The sequence below is a fragment of the Myotis lucifugus genome, unplaced genomic scaffold (genome assembly GCF_000147115.1).
Source record: "Myotis lucifugus unplaced genomic scaffold, Myoluc2.0 scaffold_59, whole genome shotgun sequence".
Classification (NCBI taxonomy): domain Eukaryota; kingdom Metazoa; phylum Chordata; class Mammalia; order Chiroptera; family Vespertilionidae; genus Myotis; species Myotis lucifugus.
Window position 1 is genome coordinate 1,156,794 of NW_005871107.1, and position 21,862 is coordinate 1,178,655.

At 37.5% G+C, this 21,862-nt stretch overlaps 1 protein-coding gene across 2 annotated transcripts in view; it reads left to right on the plus strand.

The window, feature by feature from the left end:
* Positions 1-21,862, plus strand: part of ADGRB3 (adhesion G protein-coupled receptor B3) — a 677,464-nt gene that overhangs the window by 281,175 nt on the left and 374,427 nt on the right. For both annotated transcript variants that reach the window (XM_006089322.2, XM_006089323.3), the window contains 2 exons: positions 8,752-8,853; positions 9,206-9,312. In XM_006089322.2, coding sequence (XP_006089384.1) covers positions 8,752-8,853; positions 9,206-9,312 — 209 coding nt within the window. The remainder of the gene's footprint in view (positions 1-8,751; positions 8,854-9,205; positions 9,313-21,862) is intronic.

Genomic DNA, 21,862 nt, shown 5'->3' on the forward strand with positions numbered 1-21,862 from the left:
GACTGGATCTATCTCACTTACCTCTGCATCCCCAGCTCAGGGAATTCCCAAAACATAAGAATGAATGAATGGCCAGCTAGTGAAATTTGAAATGTGGGGTCATGCCTAGTGCTGTTTTTCTCCCCTGCATGTCAGCTCATTACTTTAGAATCAATTTTTCTTTAATGCTTAAATTCTAGCATCCAGGTGAAAACTAATTTTCCACATCAAATTGATGTAAGCCCCGTATAATTTTTGCTATTTTTAAGAGACAGAAAATCAGTTTGAATAGACAGATGAACAGCTAATCGCTAGGTAATTGCTACCTTGTTTTAAGGGAAGCATGCTAACTACATACTTGTGGCTTCAAGTACAGTTGTGTCTTACAAATGGGTTTTTATATATTTGCACTCATGGTAGCAAACAGTGGGTTCTTTCAGCTGCTGAACAGAATTGCTGTTCCATTTTACGAAGGCATAAAGTGAGAGGCCTTCGTATTGCTGCACAATATGTTTTTATTTTGAGCCCAGAGAGTGGCCTGAGCTAATTATGTACTTTCTAATTTACCAAATACACATAGGTAGCATTAAACAGTAAAAATTTAACCCAAATCGCTATGTCTAGCTTAAGTTTCTCTCCTGAGCTTTATTTCCATACACCAACCAACTTCTTGATATTACCAGACGTGCTCAAATGTATTTTCAGTGTCTTCTTCCCCAAGTCCTCCTCATGTGCTATAACTGAGTGTAGCGTACCAGGCATACTTGCTGGGAACCTGAGTTTCATCTTCATTTCTCTCTCTTCCTCACCTCCTACATGCAGTCATGGAGCAGAGCCCATACCACCTACTAACTAGATTTTGAATCCACCTACTTTACATTTCCACTTCCTGTGATTCCATGCCCTTTCCCCAAGTAAGGTTATTGTCACCGGCCTCCCTGCCTTCTGTCTCACTTTGCTCCAATCCATTCTTCAAATTGCAGATCTAGTATTCAAAATCCCATATAATAAAAGGGAAATATGCAAATTGACCCTAATGGCAGAATGACCTGGAATGACCGGTCGCTATGACACACACTGGCCACCAGGGGGCAGATGCTCAATGCAGGAGCTGCCCCCTAGTAGTCAGTGCACTCCCACATGGGGAATTCAGCTCAGCCACAAGCCAGGCTGATGGCTGTGAGTGCAGTGGCGGTGGTGGGAGCCTCTCCCGCCTCCTCGGCAGTGCTAAGGATGTCCAACTGCGGCTTAGGCCCATGAGGAGTGGGCCTAATCTGTCAGTTGTACATCACCCAAGGGTTCCTGGGCTTCCAGAGGGATGTCCTACTGCCAGCTTAGGCCCAAAACCCTGGTGAGCAGGCCTAAGTTGACAGGTGGACATCCTCTGAGGGGTCCCAGACTGCGAGAGGATGCAAGCCAGGTTGAGGGACCCCCTGAGTACATGAATTTTTGTGCACCGGGCCTCTAGTATTATAATAAATTCCCCTTGTCCTTAAATTCAAACTCCAAGCTGTCTCATCATTTATCATCCTTCTCCCTCCCAACTCTACTCATCACCAACTTGGTACTCCAGCCATTCTGAAATGTTCCCAGTTTTCTTGGATACCTCCTGTTCTCCTTGCCCTCTGGGTCTTCCACATGTGGTTCCCAAGGCATACTTTCCCCTTTCTCGCTGGCTGACTCCTGCTTCCCTTACACTACAACGTGTCATCCCTTCTGGAAACCTCTACTGATATTCTCTCCCCTGAACTTGGAGCAGCCAGGACTTCTGAGGTCATGGTGGGTGTTCTGCATTGTATTTTCTCCACTTATTATTTATCTTCTCTTACTATCTTAGGAATTGAGACAATTTGACTATTCTCGTTCATTCTTTTTATGTGTAGTATTTAACAAGGTGACGAGGACATTATGGGAACTCAGTAAATATCCTGTGGAATGAATGAATTCCACAATTGTTGATGAGGAGAGCCACCACCAGGGTCTTCAGAAACATAGGATGGAAGAAAATAATTTTTTGTTTTGATTTCTAGGCTGTTTTGCTTTTGGTATGAGCATATTTTCTGAAATAATTTTTAAAGATATAATCTTCAAAGTCTTCCAGATCACACTTTGATGAAATATTTAAAGCAACTGCGGGACTTGATATGACTACTAAAAAGCTGAAAATCTCGGACCAATTTGCAACTGTGAATCTATGATTCCCCTGTCATCTTTCTTTCTTATAATTCATGTACTTTGTTTCTGTTAATGAGTCATAATAAATCCAAGGCTTCCTGAATTTACAGTGAAGAAAACAATGTTGATTGACCACCCTATGTTTAAAAAATTACTCTGAATTGTTTTGGGGGGAGGGAATCTGTTTGAAGCAGACCATATTGAGTGTCACAAGGTAAACGGGAATTGGTAACTGAGTGCTATGGTTGGAAAAAGAACTACTATTGGCTTTGTGAGTTCTGTGAGTTCCATGAACTGTTTTTAGTGCTGTGGATGGAAAAAAATAACTATTCAATCAACTTCTACCTTCACCAGGGATTCTGAACAGGGTCCCATGGACTTTTACCATGTCAGACACACCCTACAAGGTCAACTTTTCCCAACACCCAGTAACATGAATGCCTAGTTTGACTAATTTTTAGGAAAACTATAGTTGCTAACCTGTTTCTTCTAGCTTTTATCAGCGGTTCTCAACCTGTGGGTCGCGACCCCTTTGGCAGTCCAACGACCCTTTCACAGGGGTCGCCTAAGACCATCCTGCATATCAGATATTTACATTATGATTCATAACAGTAGCAACATTACAGTTATGAAGTAGCAACGAAAATAATTTTATGGTTGGGTCACAACATGAGGAACTGTATTTAAAGGGCCAGAAGGTTGAGAACCACTTAGAATCTAAGTGAACACCAGCCTATTAAATGCACACACACCACCAATTAAATACACACATACACACACACATACACACTACATACACTGTCCTCATTACCAAATCATCCTCATTTTCTGTCATCTTCAGTATCACGGTTATTAAAAAACAGATCTTTTGAAAGTATGTGGTAATTTTTGGTTAAAAGTCTATGCATATCATAAATGCTATCCTTGTAAGTGCTACATGTTTCAGAAGTGAAACAAAACAGAGAAATCACTATCTTTATAGTGCTCACATTCCAACAGGAGGAGGCAAAATAATAATAATCCTAAATAAGCTAAAACATATGTAGAAGTTGTAAGGCAACAAGTGTTGTGAAGAATAATAAAGCAGAGGAGTATGTGGGCGTGTTTGAGAGTGGGCAGAAAATCCCTGAGTTGATAAAGTGAATAAAATTGAAGGCAATAAAGAAATGAGCCAGGCACAGGTTCAGGGAGAAGAAAGAGAGATCCTGAGCAGGCAGAACAATGCACAGGGTCTTAGGGGTGGAGGGGGGTGGGAGCCTTCTTGGAGTATTGGAGACACATCAGGGGGCCAGTGTAGCTGAGGGGGACAGTGAGGGTGGAGACGCTGGGAGCTGAGAAAGGGCCATATTGGAGAGCCCTGTAACAGGCTAGTTGGATCACTAAACATTTTATTTTTTCCTGAGTAGAGTACCTTTAAACAAATTTAAAGCACTGACTGATAATTGCAAGGACACAGTTAAGCTACTACTTCAGCCCACCTTGATTTTGAACCTTACTAGTTTCAGCTGCAGGCCTAGTAAACATTTCCCCCTATTGGCCCACCTATGCCATCTAGTGGTTAGCGCTTGCAATTACCAAATTTTCTGACTACACCGGCAACCCCGTGGGGGAGGGGCATTGCCAAGAGGAGTCCTTTCAGAATAACAATAGGTGTGAAAAGCGTTTTGAAACCACTACTGGGAAATAAATCCGGGGTGCAAATTGCTTTTTCATTGGTTTAGGTCAAGACTGAATCAGAAGAAAAAAAAAAAAGCACCTGAAAGCTATAGTAAGAAGTTTTATGAAATTTATTTCATCAACAGAACTAAAGAAAAATTGAGTTTGAACATTGAAAACTGAAAGAAAAGTACAAGTGAAGTGAGCGTGGAAGATGAAAAATTAATAGATAATGAGGAAGATATTGAACAGAAGTTTGGATGTACATATGAAACAAAAATAATTTAGTATAATGGTAATTTTAGATTAATGACAGTATATCTTTTAAAACAACTATATCTTTTATAGTTGTTTTATATAGAACTTAACTATGTAGTAAACTATGCATGATGTATTTTGTGAGTTATATGTATTTTAATTTTCCTTTTTTAATATTTTATAGTAGTTTTGGTTGACTTCTACAGAAAACACAATTTATATTACAGTGTTTTCCAATGCTGTAGCTTTTAAGATTTAAATTTACATTAGTTAAAGTTAAATGAAATTTAAAATTCAGTTCTCAGTCTTAGCAGCCCCATTTCAAGTACTCAATAGCATATTGGGCAGTGGACATAGAGCATTTTCATCATTGCAAGAAGTTCAAGAAGTTCCATTAGACAGTGCCGGTCTATTATGTGTTTTCCTTAGAAAAAGTGATTTCCTTAACAAAAGTGTTTTGAACATCTACTGTATGCTAGACACCATGGAAGTTCATTACAGCAGATTAAAAAAAATAAGATAAAACATTATTAGTCTTCTAAGGTCAAAATTGGGGATTTGGAGTTTCACACATATATCCAAAGCATTTAACCACATATTTTCAACCCATTGTGGAAAGACCTATAATATTTGTATGTTCAATGACTAAGGTATTAAAAGAGGCTTCCCAGAGGATATTATCATTTAAGACGTGTTTTAAAGATAAGTAGGAATTTTACAAATAAATAAATAAAAGAGGAGAGAATATTTTAAGCAGGGAGCATAGCTTTTGCAAAGTCAGAGAAGTGTGAATTGGTGTGGAATATTTGGAAGATGACAGTTAATTCTGTGTGGCTGATACATAGGAGAATAAATAAGAACCATAATTGGAAAGCTAGGATAGGGCTGTGAAGAGGAAGGAGCCTTTTGCATCACACTGAGCCTCACTATCTTTATCCTGTCAGTTCTAGAGAACCATGGAAAGGATTTAAGTAGCAAGTTATGAGGTTAATCTTCATTTTAGAGAGTACTCTGTTGATGTGGCATGCAAATTGGATTAAAGGGGGAAGATGCTGGAGAATAGTATCTCTTTATATCCAGCTCTTCAGCTCAGAAAGCAGGCATCGTCCTTGTCCCCTTTGGGCCTCATTCCCTGCATCACTTAGTCTACTTACTAAATTTACCTTGGGTGCACTGACATATTTTCATCTTTAGTCCAATCAGTCTACCTATGGCCACCATCATTTCAGGGTTAAGGCACTGCCTTGATCTCCTCAGGGGTCTTACCCTACCTATTGCTCTCCCATCTCTTTTACCCACAAAAGAAAATCTGATCTTAAACTTAAAAATCAACCCATTCCAACTGCTGGTTAGAACCCTTCTTTCGGTGGCTGCCTCTGAGGCACTCCTGGGTGCTAATCAAAGCCTGTTTCTCCAGCCCATTCATTATTCCACACTCCTTATTTTTTTCCCCTCCAGTGGCCTGGGTGCCCCAACCTCTTCTGTGCTTCCAGGCCTTTGCACATACTGTTCCCTCCTTCTGGAGGGGTTACTGCACCTCACACAGCCAGTCTCAATTAATCATCACTTCCTCCAGGAAGCCTTCTTGGCTCTTCAGCTTTGATATTGGAACAGCACCCTGTTCTGTTTGCAGTGCTTATCATGACTGTACTCAAGTAATGATATGTTTGTTTGACCTCTGCCTCCTCCCAATAAATGAAAGTTCCATGAGGCACCATTGGTTCTCCCTGGAACAGAGTATATGGTAGGTAAGTGCTGAATGAAATGAGGTTGTTCCTCTAATTCAAATGGGACCCGGTGAATGCCTGGGGAAGCTGTGGAGGTAGAATCATCACAGGATAAGAGGAAGAGAAGGGTGAGAAGAGGAATCTGATGGTTTTCGCTATGGATTCAAGATGGGAGGTGTCACTAACAGCATTGGAAAGTACAAGGAGAGGAAACAAGCAGCATATGGAGAAAAATGGTGGGAGTTAGAGTGTATGTAGATTGACTGTGACACTTCCCTGCACCTCCTGGGCCACCTGTAGGAGACTGGATGGGGCAGCAAGGCCAGGAGCATTCTGCTCTTCATGGAGTGGGTGACAGACACAACAGGGGAAGTGGCACCCAGCATGCTAACCTCATTGGGCAACATGGGAGTGGGTGGTTGCTGACACTTGGCTGGTGATGGCTGCTGGTTAGAAATCCCTTGGCTTAAGTGATTTCTTTGCTCTTCTGTTCTTGTGATATTGGGGGAATGAAGATCTGTACAGAGGCCATCTCTACCCTCACTTGAGTTTTGCCTTTTTTGTGATGGGTTTTATTTTATGATTTTATAGTTTTGATTTATGATGACTCCACTTCTATTCAGCACCACCAGTCCCAGGCCAGACTCAGTGGTAAATCCAGCTCTTGGCTCTCAGGTAGGGGCCTTGCCAACCTCAGTCCTCCTGCCCCCTGTAACAGCCCAGGGGGCAAAGGGGCAAAGAGGGCATGCCTTGGCTCCTGACAAGAGAGTGATGGGGCTCCTTGGCAAGGTGACACCTCCCTCCCAATTGCTCTCGGATACCCTTAGTTTTTTCTCTGAATTCAACATGTACTAAAAGGAGTATTTGGAACCCAAAGATTAAAATTAATTCACCTCTCTGTGACTATATTCCCTTCTGGTAAATGATCTCTGTGTGAGAATTTAACTTTCTGCTGTACAATCAAATCAGGGCAAATGATCTCTACCTTATAGAGTTGTTGGAGAAGATTAAATGAATCCAGGCATGTAAGACTCTTAGTAAGGGCTCAAGATTATTACTATTATTTTTAACTTGTTGAACAAATATATATATATGAACAAATATATATATATATATATATATATGACTTATTTTATTGAGGTAAAATTGACTTACTGTTACTAATATGTTTGAAATTATATCAGGAAAGCAATTTAAAAAAGAAAAAAATAGGGGGTGGATGATTCTGTGAAAGACACATGAGATGGAGGAAGAATGGTCCAAGTGCTTGGTAGAGGCCTCAGAGAAAATATTCTCAGACCCTAAAGAAAGTATTTTCAAGGAAGAGGCAGAAGTCCAAGTATAAGTGCTTCAAAGAAGGTCTAGTGAGTAATGACTAAGATGAGCACATTAGGTTTGACCGTTAGGAGATCATTGGTGAGGTGACAGAAGACATTTTATGAGAACGGGAGTGGCGATGGTTGAATCAATTGCTAAACCATCCACCAAGCAAAGATTCCATAAGTTGGAGACAATTGTCTATGTGTTTCAATGAGAATCTAGTTTGAAAAAATACTTATGTTAACTCAGCGGCAGGGAGATTATATTGAACAAATCAGGTGGCACAAAGGATCTGTGGGCGGTCAAAACAGAGGCTGCTGAGGAGTCCGGATTCTGAAACCTAATCCTGCCAATACCTCTGCCAGCTCTGTCACCTTAGACAAGCCTCCTCCCTTTGGGCCTTGGTGTTCTCAGCTGTAAAGAGGAAGGAGATGGACTGTGTGACTTTCAATGTCACTTTCAGTTCTAAAAAGACCCCATGTTTAAGCCATTTATCTTATCTTAGTAATCATCAAGGACATGTTATTTCAATATTGTGATGTTTCAAATTGCATTCTTCTCCTAATAACTATAATGTATCCTATTAAGTTCATAAATGTTGAAATAGAATTAGTATCAGTAGACTTATGATTAGTATGGATTAATTATGTGTATTATCTGCAAAGAAAGAAATTACTCCCAGGAAGTCACAATCATGTATGTATTAGGTACTTACTATTTTTGGTCCTTATTTACTTATTAAATATATTTCTATAAACATATATTAATGTATTCATTTATTCAATTTTGAGCAGCTTCTGTGTGCCAGACACACCCCTAGGTGCAAGATACAGAGAAAAGCAGACAGTAAGATCCCAGGCTAGTAATGAAGACAGACATGTGAACATATAAATGGCAGCACTGTGTGGAAACACAACTGTAGGTGTATCTAGAGAAGGGATTAATGTATTCTCTCATCTGGGAGAAAGGTGTCAGGATTAACACAATAGAGATAGAGCTTGTTCTTTTACAAATTCTTTGGCTTTCCATTAAAGTATTTCTGGTACACATCTGTTATTCTTGATATTCCCTTTAACTTTCTTGCCTCAGCAATTAAATTGAGCTTTTAAAAATAATAAGGCCCCAAAAATTAAATCAGTTTATTTTTATATGATGTAGTGTGAATGTCATTATTGCACTGTACTAGTATGAAAAATTAAAATGTAATATATTTTTGCCTTTTGGTTTTACTCTTAATACTTATAGTTAATAATTGTAATAAGGTTTTCAGTTTATTAGTAATTATTTTATTGCATAACATTCCAAAACATAATGAATATCAGAAAAAGTTTATTATTTTTATGCTGAAAGTAATCTTCACTTTATAGACAAATCCAAATGACTTTTTTTTAAAAGCCTATACAGTAAGCACTTTCAAAAGAAAGTACATTTCTGTGAAGATTTTAAAGATAATAAAATGAAACCCGGTGGGTTTTTTGGTTTGTTTATGAAGACATTTCTAACATTTCAATCAATAATACTAGTATACTTTAAAGAAAATGAAGGAGCTCTATAGTGAGAGCAATGCATCTGAGAGATACCAATATTTTTAAAAAGAAACACTGCTAAAGTCAAGTCCCTCTGTTTTAAATTGCAGCACCTTATGAAATATGCCCAGAGGATTATCTGATGTCCATGGTGTGGAAAAGGACTCCAGCAGGCGACTTGGCCTTCAATCAGTGCCCACTGAATGCCACAGGTAAAGTAGGATGACCCACCCAAACCTAAATGATGATCGCCACCCAGGAGCAGCATGCTGCGTTTGCTTATGAAGTCATGCTTTTGTCCTATGTCCAATAAGCAGTTAAGGAGACAATTTTGGTGAATTGCTTCACACATGGAGCCAATGAAGAGACCTAGAAAATGTTGTTGATGCCGTGGTTTCTCAGTGTGACTGATAAGCATTACAAAAATAATCAAAATGCTCTCATCTGCATGCTTTTTTAAAGCAAGAAAATGTACAAACCCCGTTTTTGAGTCTGCCTCACAATTACGCCATGCCTTCTAGCATCCCTGTTATAAAGCTTCTCTCTGTTCTTTGTGACACGCAGGCACCACTAGCAGACGCTGCTCTCTCAGTCTTCATGGAGTGGCCTTCTGGGAACAGCCGAGCTTTGCAAGATGCATATCAAATGAGTACAGACACTTGCAGCATTCAGTAGGTGCAAAGCCAGCTTTAGTACTTGCTCTGTTTATTTTTGCTAATGATCACTGTGTGAGAATTTAACCTTCTGCTATACAATCAAATAGGTAAAAAAATTTAAAAAAAATCTGAAAAAATGCCTAAAGGGAAAAAGGATGTGATAGAAAGCTAATATTTATAAGTCTGTGCTAAACTGTTTGGTTCCTAGGGTTTGAGTTTCTATGGATCCCGCTATTTAAATAAAAGAATTCCTTGACAGGCATGAGAAAAATCTGTTATTCAGTTTTATCTATAGGAGTAAGATGGTTTATCATGATTGGCACATATCTGTGGTAAATAGTATATAAACCTTATTTTAAAATACCATACATTTTTAACTAAATTCTTTAACTTTTAGTAGTTAGGAATTGATAAGGCTGTGTCACTTAGGCATCAAATTTCTCACTGCATTTTGACATTAAGATTTGAACAAAATCACAGTGTTACTGCACCAGGGAAATTAATCATTCGCACAAGATTACATAGGCCAGATTTTCAAAAAATAGCCCCTCTTTTCCCACAGAGTATAATGGATGAATATTTTTGAGGACAGTTAAATTGTTTGGTATTTTTTTTAAATATATTTTATTGATTTTTAACAGAGAGGAAGGGAGAGAGATAGAGAGTTAGAAACATGGATGAGAGAGAAACATCTATCAGCTGCCTCCTGCACATCTCCCACTGGGGATGTGCCCGCAACCTAGGTACATGCCCTTGACCGGAATCGAACCCGGGACCTTTCAGTCCGCAGGCCGACGCTCTATCCACTGAGCCAAACCGGTTTCGGCAAACTGTTTGGTATTTTACAAGTGTAAATAATTGTCTTTTTCAGCTACTATCATCATTTCATCCTGACAGTCAAGATGAACTCTATACATGAATAAACATTATGAGGTTTAGAACAAAATTTGAACACAAGACAATAGGAAAGTTGAACATTGGCAGGAACAATACTTAGTTAAGAGTCTAAGTTTTGTGGTATTTTTGTTTTGCTTTATTTTCTCACTCTTGCTCACAAATACATATAATTATTTTATAAAACACCTAAGTAACATTCTTTCTTGTGGATGGAGAAGTATCTTAAACAATAATAACCCTATCAATAAAGTAAATGTATTTGAAAACAAGCAAATTTTTAAAAACTGAAAAACAAATGCTGGCTAATATATTTACTTACCAAGTCAGCAATTGATTTGATGATTATTGCCTACATTGAACCTTATTTTTTTAAAATATATCTTTATTGATTTCAGGAAGAGAGAGGGAGAGAGGGATAGAAACACCAGTGATGAAAAAGAATCATTGATTGACTGCCTCCCACATGCCCCCTACTGGGGATGTAGCCCACAATCTCAGGGAATAGAACCATGACCTCCTGGTTTATAGGTCAACATTCAACCCATGAGCCACACCAGCTCAGTGAGCCCCATTTTTGTTAATATATATATATATTCATTTATATTTGTAGATATATGCACATAAATAGTAAATACTGATATACACATAAATGCTGATTTCACATAAATGTGAATATATATATATATATTATATATATATATATATATATATATATATCAGTAATCAATGATATTTGGCTTCACTGAGTCTTATTTCTGTCAAAACCAAAATAATAAATATAGGGTTGTATATAGTCAAATAATCATCAATTCAATTACTGACCTGGTATATAAACATATTTGACAGCATTTGGTTGTTAGGTTTTTTAAAATGCACTTTTCTGGGAGAATACACACATATAATCACAGAATGTAATATATAACTTCATTTCAAAATATAAAATGTAAGACTATGAAATGTAAAGTTTCTTTTATTAATTGCCGTAAATATTCAGACCTGTGTATTTCAGAATTAAATATAACCAAAATTTTTCTTATGAATTTATATTTTAATGAACTTTATTTTTCTTCTAATTTTAGACATTAGACTTTGTTTATTGAATCTTAATATTCAGGTCTTGTTTATTCATGGTAATGAATAAATGGGAATGATTGCATGGATTAAGTAAATCATAAATCCTTACAAATTTTGTTAGAGATGAATTATATCACTCTTTTGTAGAACATTTTTGCTTTCTAAATTAAGTTTATTGTACATTAATAGTTAAATGAGTTTGCATTCTCTAAGTGCAGGTGACCCTATGATGGAGAGACACAGAAACATTCTGTGAAATAGAAGGAATGATCTTGAATTTAAAACCCGTAGAAATCGGTCAATAATTTGACAGCCAATGTATATATGCTCTTGTGCATAAATCAAATGCATGATATTCTGGAATAAAAAGCAGCCTCAGTGTATTCATCTCCTACAAAATACTAGGCACTTAACTGGGCACTTGCATAAATTAACTCCAGTCTTCACAAGAACCTGAAAGGTGATAGCCCTGCCTCAGTTTCCATAGAAGGAAACTGAAGATCTGCAGGGGAGCAATACACTTACGTGAGGCAAAGAGTGAACATTCCGTCCCAGATACAGTTATTCCAAAGACTAACCTCTTTTTTGGAGACCATGCTACTCCCTAAGCTTTTGATTCTATCTGTCCTAAATTTTTTGCTTGTGTGTCCTTTGAAAAAGTCATATGATCTCACTCAAGTCTTGACTTGATATTTGCAAAATGAAATTGCATCTCTGGAGGTTTTGAGGACTAGTAGATGAGATACAATATGTGAAATGTTTGCAAGTTATAAAAGAGCAGTGTAACTAGGAGCTATTCATATCTATGTGTACAAAAAATGCATTGAATTAAAAAATGGTCTCTTTTTTTACTTTTATTTTTATACTTCTTTATGTAAGTGTAGTTGGTATACAATATTATATTAGTTATATTAGTTTCCAGTGAACAATATAGTGATTTGACATTGTTATAGCCTACAATGTGCTCACCCACTAATTCTTGTAATCATCTGTCCTTGTGAAAACATATCACATTATTGACTATATTTCTCTTAACCTTTTTACCCATTCCCCGAACCCTCTCCCCTCTGGCAACTTTTGGTCTCTGTTTCTATGAATTTGTTTTTGTTTTGTTTTTTGTTCAGTAGTTTTGATTATTTTTAGATTCCATATGTAAATGAAACCATATGGTATAAAATTTATATTAATAACAGTATACTTTTAGAACTCAACATATTACTAACTTGAACAGGATATCTAAAAAATACATTCAATGTGGATGGATGAGTAGGTAGGTAGTTTAGGTAGGTAGATAGCTAGGCAGGTGGATGGATGAATGGATGGATGCATAGATTTTTTCTATTTTCCTTAAGGAACTTCTTGCACCTCTATATTTATAAAGCTCATTAAATGTCACCCACTTCAGAGAATTATTTAAAACTAAAGGCCCAATGCACGAAATTCATGCAAGGGTCTCAGCCCTCACAGCCCCAGGTTAATCCAGAAGGTTGTCCAGAAGGTCATTCGGACAGTTGTTCTGTTGTTGGGTCTAATTAGCATATTAGCTCTTTATTATATAGGATAGGTAGATCAATGTTTTCCAATTCTTTCACATGTGAATTACAATATATGTACACACATATATAGATTAAAATATTTACATACATATTTTATTAATATATAACAATAGAATAAGTTTTAAATGACATTTTATCACCAGCAAATATTAGTTGAGTATGTTCTATGAACTTTTATAATGATAAATCAATTGAGATAGCCAAAATGGGGTCATTAATCAGTTTAATATATAAAATCACTAATCTGTTGTATTGATATTTTGTTTGAATTCTTTGAGGACAGAAACCATGTTTTTTTAATCTTAATTCTCTAGTGCCCAACAATGCTAATCAAATACTAGAGATTATGTGCATGCTGTAGAAAGAATGACTCTGCCACTTTTCTTAACAGTAGGAAGATACCAGCAGCTGGAGTTTCTGAGAAGGTGAAACACCAGACATAATGTTTATGAATTTTAACCACATGAATTTAATAAGTGTTACCCATCATGTGAAATTTTCCTAGCCCTAAAATGTTTAGAAATGGTGACATTTCTTTATGAAATTATTTGGTAATTTCAGAGAGATTTCAATAAGCTAATAATCATAAAGTTTGTTTGGAAACCTTATACGATATAAAATTAGCCTGGCTAGCATGGCTTAGTTGGTTGAGCAACATCCCATACACCAGGAGGTTGCTGGTTTGATTCCTGGTCAGGGCACAAGCCCAGGTTGTGGGCTTGATCCCCAGTAGGGGATGTGCAAGAAGCAGCCCATTAATGTTTTTCTCTCATGGATCTCTCTCTCTCTCTCTCTCTCTCTCTCTCTCTCTCTCTCTCTCTCTCCCCCTCACTCTGAAATCAATAAGAACATATTTTGTAAAAAGATACAAAAGTAGACACTGTGATCCAGCTTTTCTTTATAAAAAAGACGAACCACAAACAAATGCACACAATTTTAAAAATTGAGGATAGAGACATAAAGTATTAAATATAGTGGGGTTATTGAAAATTTTATATTTTTCTACATGTTAGTGTTTCATTTTATACTCGAGGCCATTTTCTAAATTTTATAGCAGACAAGGTAGAAATAATATCAGAACCTGTTGGGAATTAGGCACAGTAGTCCAGCAAATTAAGAACACTTGTTACTTATAAAGCTGTTTATAGAAAATGGCTGAATTCTGTGGCCAAGTGGGCCAGACTTCCCTGAAATTAAATAAACGGACCCACCTTGTTTCTGGTACACCTGGACAATCACAGGCAGCTGCTTCTCTTCCTCCTCTTCCTCATCCCCTCCTCTTTTTCCTTCTCTATTCCTCCTCCTCCTCCTTCTTCCTTCCTCTCCTCCTTCTCCTACTCCTTCTCCTCATCTCCTCCTCCTCCTCTTTCTCCTCTTTCTCCTTCTTCTTCTCTCTCTCTTATTCTCTCATACTGCCTCTTTTTTTTTTAAATATATTTTATTGATTTTCTACAGAGAGGAAGGGAGAGAGATAGAGAGTTAGAAACATCGATGAGAGAGAAACATCGATCAGCTGCCTCCTGTACATCTCCCACTGGGGATGTGCCCGCAACCCAGGTACATGCCCTTGACCGGAATCGAACCTGGGACCCTTCAGTCCGCAGGCTGACGCTCCATCCACTGAGCCAAACCGGTTTCGGCAGCCAAACCGGTTTCGGCTCATACTGCCTCTTTTACACACACACACACACACACACACACACACACACACACACACACTCGCACACACGCACACACACTCGCGCACACTCACACTCGCACACACTCTCACACACACACACACACACTCACACACACACTCGCACACACACACACTCACACACACACACACACACAGGTGCGAGAGATTATAGACTACATAGAACTGGCAGAATGTATGCCCTTGACAGTAGCCAGCTGTCTAAAGCTGAAGGATTTGAACCAGGTATGCTGATGCTTTCTCCTAGATTAATCAGACAGGTAAGTCACTCCTGCTTCCCTGAGTGGAGTGAGTGATGGGGACTGAGAACAAGCAAAGATAATATTCTAATAGAGTTTCTTCACATGGAAATGTGAATAGTTGGTTATAAATGTTCCCTTTTAAGTTGTTCCTTAAAACCTGTTTCTGTTTTCAAACTTTCGTTTAACAAACGTTTTAAAGACAGGAGTTGGAGCAATAGTCTACCTAGTCATTGAAGGTTTGACTTTATGGGAAGAGATGTCAAGGAGCTTGAATCCTGGTTTAAGGTTTTTGTTTCTCCTGTTTTCTTCTACTTGTGGTTCATAAAAGATGGTAAATGATAGCCGGGGGTGAGGGTGGAGCAAGGGAGAAGAGGAAGAGAGAATCAGAGAGAGAAACAAAGATAATAGGTTTGCTTTATATTCTCTTCATCTTTTCTACCTTTCAGGGGAATTTTGCTCCACTGCAACAAAACACTTCATGTATCACATGCATTTTTGGCCACTACCTCATTGTACAAATCCCAGCACCTTGCCTAAAAGAGGACAATGCATTTTATTACTGCAGCTTATTTAGAAGAAAGAAAACAATAGTCACCATAGTTTTGTTTATGACAAACACTTAGAGCCAAAAATATGTGTAATTTTTAAAATATGTTTTTATTGACTTTAAAGAGAGAGGAATGGAGAGGGAAAGAGAAACATCCAAGGGCTGTCTCCTGCAAGCTCCCTACTGAGGATGGAGCCTGAAACCTGGGCATATACCCTGATCTGGAATTGAAGGCTCAACCAAGTCACACTGGCCAGGGCCATTGTTTTATTTTGTTTTGTTAGTTTGTTTTAAATGAGCAATTAAGAAACAAATAACCCAGTACTATGGTCCAGCAGCAAATGATTTTAATTTTGAAATATCCATCAATTAAGTTGAAGTAAGTGAGCCTGAGAGTCAGGAGTTACTCGTTCTGCAAGCTTTCTGTAGTGCAGTATGACTGGAATACAGCAAGTGATCGGTAAAGCTAGGAGAAGAAAGCTAGATCAGTTAATTTGTTAACCTTGGCTGAACATTATAATTGCATTAGAGTTCTTAAAAAATACCAATGGGGAGGTCATAGAAGGCCAATTAAATGGAGTTGTGCCCAGCCGATGTGGCTCAGTGGTTGAGTGTTAATCAATGAACCAGAATGTCATGGTTTGATTCCCAGCCAGGACTCATGCTGGGGTTTCAGGCTCTATCTCTTGTATGAGTGTTCAGGAGGCAGCTGATCAATGATTCTCTCTCATCACTGATGTTTCTCTCTCTCTCTCTCCCTCTCCCTTCCTCTCTGAAATCAGTAAAAACAAATTTAACATATACCAATTTTTACCATAGTACACATTCAAAAAAATCTGAGCTATTATTATCACTAATCACAATATTAGTTTGGTATCCATATACATGTATTTGTAATTACATGGCCCTCCATGACAAAAGTGGCTACTCTTGTTTTAAATATCATACACAAAGCATAGCACTTGAGTGCCTGTGTATTCTTGTTGACAAATTTCAAAAGTTTGTCAGAGTCCTCACTTTCAGATAATCATTGCAAAACCCATGAGTGCCAAAGAAAAGTTGAAAAACATTATTTCCTTTAAAATACATAAAATGCTTGCAATTTTATTCAGAATCACAAGTTAGAGGTTTGAGGATCTGAGTTCAACATCACAATTTCAAAGTTTTTTTTAACATATGATCCTGAATAAAACTATGAGTTCACTAATTGTTCAACAAATGATAATACCTCACAGTTATTGAATGCTATCTTCCCTGAAGAAGCTAATGGAAAAATATAGATATTTGGAAGGAAGGTGTTGTTTAAATCTTGATAGTCTCAAACAATTCATATGTCAAAGTTCACCATATATGTCAAGGACAGGATAAATATTTTAGAGTTTACACACCATATAGTGTCTGTCCTAACTATTTAACTCTGCTGTTTTATCAAAAGATCACTCATAGACTATAAGTGACCAAGGCTGTATTTCAGTAAAACATGCAAAACCAGGCAATGGGTTGGGTTTGGCCCACAGGTTGTAGGTCACTAACTCTTGATCTAGAATATACATTCTTTTTTTTAAGCTTCCAACTCTTAAAATTCTCCATAAAAAACAAACAAATTCTATTTTGTCTTTTCCCCCTTCTGTTTTCCTTAACATTTTAACCATAGTCATTTTAATACCCTAAATCTAATATCTGGATAATCTGTAAACCAGATTTTTTTTGTTTTGTCAGTTACATCATCTGGCACAACTAGTAATTTTTTATTGAATGTCACTCGTATCAAATAATTGTCGGGACTTCAGACAATGTTCATGTCCACCAAGAAGCATTCCTCCTTTCCTTGGTTGTCTAAATACAGTGAGGAGCTGGTACTTCAATACAGGCAAGAATTGGTCAGAGTCAAAGCTGTTTTGCAGTTTTAGTAAAAATACATTTACTTAATCCCCTTTTACCATCCTGTCTTTTGGATGGAGAGTCCATGTGTACCCATCCCATCAACCCTGAAAAACTGTAGAAGGTTCAGCTTTGCCCTACAAAAGTTCCCAGCTCAGTGCCCCAGCTTTCTGCCTTGGTAACTTCAAATGCTGCAAATAGCTTAAGGAGAAGTCCAGCTGGTTGCTTAAAGCTGCACTCTTCTCACTAGGCATTTATTGTCAAATGCTTATTTACAAGGATGGAGAAAATTGCATTCTGTGGCTGAAAAGTTTTCATCATAATTCCTCAGCTTCCTACATATTTCAAAAACTCAACAAATGTCTTTTGGAGAAAAGTCCCAGCAAGATTTTTAGGGACCCTTACATTTCTCGTATATTTCTCCAGCCTTTGCCAACCGAAAAAGTTTATCTTTCTGCTCTAATGAGCCTCTGCCTGGGTTACACCTTCTCCTCACTTCTGTCCAGATTTAGCAAACATTCCCAAAATCAAAAAAAAAGAAACTAGCTGAAATTGTTGGCTTAACTCTGAAAGGATCTCCTCTTTCTGGAAATTACTCTATTTCATTCGTAGCTCTCTGATGCTCTAGACAGGGGTACTCAAACTTTTTAAACAGGGGGCCAGTTCACTGTCCCTCAGACCGTTGGAGGGCCGTACTATAGTTTTTAAAAAAACTAGTCGGCTGCTAAGCAACAGGCAGCGGCGGCGGCAAAAACACCAGGCGGGCGGGATAAATGTTTTAGGCAGGCCGCATGTGGCCCGCGGGCCGTAGTTTGAGGACCCCTGCTAGAATAGCGGTTCTCAACCTGTGGGTTGTGACCACTTTAGGGGTCGAACGACCCTTTCACAGGGGTCGCCTAAGACCATCGGAAAACATATATAATTACATATTGTTTTTGTGATTAATTACTATGCTTTAATTATGTTCAATTTGTAACAATGAAATTGGAGGTCACCACATAATGAGGAACTGTATTAAAGGGTCGCGGCATTAGGAAGGTTGAGAACCACTGCTCTAGAAGATTATGATTTTTTAGTAATTTACATATATACTTTAATTGACCTTACATGAATTATTTCATTCTATTAAACCAATAAATTTTGGCTTTATTATAAAAAAGAAAAAATCTTTAGATACATATAATACTGTTTCCTAGGGAATTTTAAGGGAGTCTATGGTATAGATATATAATGAAATACTTCTAACAGTTATGCTTATTTTTCCTCGTTTTAAAAAAGAAATTCATATAACATATTACTGATTATAACACAAACCCAGGAGATATTTTAAGCTTCTCTCAGTTGTGTATTTATTGTGACTAAATAGAAGAAGTGTTAGAATTAGTTTTAGCCATTAAAATTCACTGATTTGGAACTTATTCATTGGATGATTTAATAGAATATTCTTGTACAGAGAATTATATTTTTCAAAATGCCAAAGTAAAAAAAATATTATAAGGGAAAGTGTATAATATTGTTCAATCATTCATCCATCCTTTTATCTACCCACTAATTTATTATACAAATATTCACTGAGCTTTAACTCTGTGCAGTACAGTGCAATTACACAAGGGTGCAACTTGAAGGTGACACTTAAAACAAATGCAAAATAAAGTAGACAAGAAAAGAGTTAAAATAATTACAAACTCATATATATATGGAAATTAACAAAGTGCCAACATAGGAAATAATGTTTGGGGACTGCTTTAGATTTAAAAAAAAAATAGTGAGGTGTCTATGAGGAAATGCCCTTTAAAAGTCTGGCCCAAAAGATGAGGTGGATTTAGATATGCAGAGAGTGGAGAGAATGAGTTTGTCAGGGAATGAGAGTACGTACATTCCATTTGGAGAAAATAGCATATGGAAAAGTCTTGGGGTCTTTAAGGAAGGGCAAGATGATCCAGTGGCCAGAGTAGTGAGCTAAAAATAGGTTGTCATGAGATGAGTCTGGAAAACTAGGTAAGGAAAAAATTATTCTGTGCCTTAGGAGCCTTTGCTAGGAGTTTGGATTTTATTCTTAGTGCAAAGGGAAACAATTTACAGTAGAGGACTGATGTGATTCAATCTAATTAAAAGAGGGTCTATGGTTATTCTGTGGAGAATGGACCGTGGGATGGTAGGACAGGAACACATGAAGCCTGCTACAGTAATCCAGGTGAGAGGTGATGGAATCCTTGATTAAGATTGAATGAGCATATTTCACTGATGGTGATGTCATTTTCTGAAATGAGGAAGGTAAGCTTGAGGTAGGTGGGTCTGGGGGGTTGCCAAATTTATATTGTACTGAAGTATGAAATAAAGAACTTAGAGTACAGCTAGTCAGTTTAGTTGTGATTTTTTTCTCTAGCAAAAGTAGAGCTACTTGGATGCAGGTGCAAAAAAAAAAGGCATTTGGTAGAGCCAGAATGTTTTCTGAGACCAGAATTGTCAGCAGCACCAGGGAGCTTGTTAGACATGTAGAAACTCAGACCCTGTCTCAGACCTACCTAGTCAGAATCTTCATTTTGGAAGTTCCCTTTGCTATTCAAATGCACATTGAGGTTTAAGAAGCATGTGGCAGATGTCATTTAGGGTTCTAGTTTTGTAAATAAATGCAAAGAAGTAATATGTAAAAAAATAATTTTAAAAAGTAAACTTTTGGTGGATGCAAAGAAGTTAAATGAATGTTAGCCAGCTCTATACCATCACAAGACGTATTATTATCATTAGATGGTATCTCATTTTCCTCTCCTGGGCATATGGGAGGATTGTGGTTTTTTACCCTTGAAGGCATGTGACTAGCTGTCCACATGTGCTCATTGGTTGTGTATGGAAGTGAGCTTTGTGGTGTCATGCCTGAGAATGTCATTGCCAGTGCAAAATCTTTTATCCTCCATCATCCCAAACCCCTGAATCACTATGGTATGCAGAGCCTCCCTGATGACCTGGGTTGAGTATGTGCTCTGAGTGAGAAATAAATTTTTATTATTTTTAGGCCCTGAGATTTTGGGATTGCTTGTCCTCACAGCATAACTTAGCCCATTCTGACTGATGCAATATCCCTGAAACTAGAAAACTCAAGTAATGGAAATAGAAGTGAAAAACTCTTAGAGAAATACTGGGTTACTGAATGCTCTACTGCCCATTGAGAAGGTTCCTGAAAGTCTGGGTGCTGGTCTGGGATCTACTGCCTTGAGCTCATGGAGGATGCTCCAATTCTATCCCCTGGCTCAGAATATGAATAAGAACTTCTAGATCTATTTGATATTAGGAAAATAAATCTCACCTAATTGTGTCCTTTGCTCAGGAATTGCACTTTTGACTAATTCTAGCCAAAAACTCTGAAATTAAAGCTATTTCTAGATTTTACTGGGTAGGTAAATTTACTATGTTCTCATTCTTAATTTGGAAATTTCTAGGCTTTCCAGGGAAATAAGCACACTATATCTGGCTCAGTTTTTTTTTCTTCATCATTTTTCTTCATGAATCAGTTTATTCTCATAGCAATACCTTGCACTCCTCACTTCAGGAAGCCCTGGGGCAAAACACTGGGATAGCCAATGCCCTATGGCCAAATGCTATTTATCCTGAGCTTTTTGCAAAACGCAGATAATGTATCCCGGGGAATTATGGACTAAATCTATAGCATTGTCTCTTGACCAGAATTGTCCCTCATATTTGAACTCTTAACCCTAGGACAGCTCCAGGATGCACGCAAGCTCTGTATATCAAATGTGGGGGAAGTTAAGAACTATTTATCTATTAGAACAGTGATTCCCAAAGTGGGCGCTACCGCCCCCTGGTGGGCGCTGCAGCGATCCAGGGGGGCGGTGATGGCCACAGGTGCATTTGTTTTAACTTTTTTTGTATTACCTTTCTATTCTGAGTTCAATAAATAGTTTCATAATTTCAAACTTCAATGTTTCTAATTTACACCTTTCTTTACTATATTTTACGAAAAAGGTAGAACATTAATACATATATCTTTCTGTTTAATTGCTATTAAAATTTAAAAAAAATTAATTTCCAGGGGGCGCTGAGTAATATTTTTTCTGGAAAGGGGGCGGTGGGCCAAATAAGTTTGGGAACCACTGTATTAGAACAAAGGGTACACTTTCTTTTCCATACAGAGTGATATCTTTCTTTCCTGGTGACACCAGATAGATCTGCAAATAATTTAATATCATCATCTAGTGAGTGTCATTGGTCTTAGAAAATGACAGAGGTTTGAACTAAAGCAAAAGATGTATATTTAGATCATTGCTTTATGAAAAGAAGTTTCTTGTATAATTATCTTTTAATTGAAGCCACTAAGAGCTGTGAGAGCCTTTTATATACCTTACAGATGGACTGTAGGAGTTGATGCTGAAAATAATATATAAGTATATGAAGTTTAAACTGTGTCATTTGCACAGTGACTACAATTTACTTTTTTTTTTTTTAGGATTCACACAAGAGAGGTAACTGTAACTGGCAGTAGGAGGCATAAAGTGAAAAGAATAAGTTTTTTTTCAGAAACACACCTACTCTTTAAACCATGACCCTCACTGAATCTCTCCACATAAAGAGCAAGGACTATAAAAAGCACTATTTTTAGATGTCAGTTTTCTTCTTTCACTGGAGATCTTGTCAACAGTATTAAATGTGAATG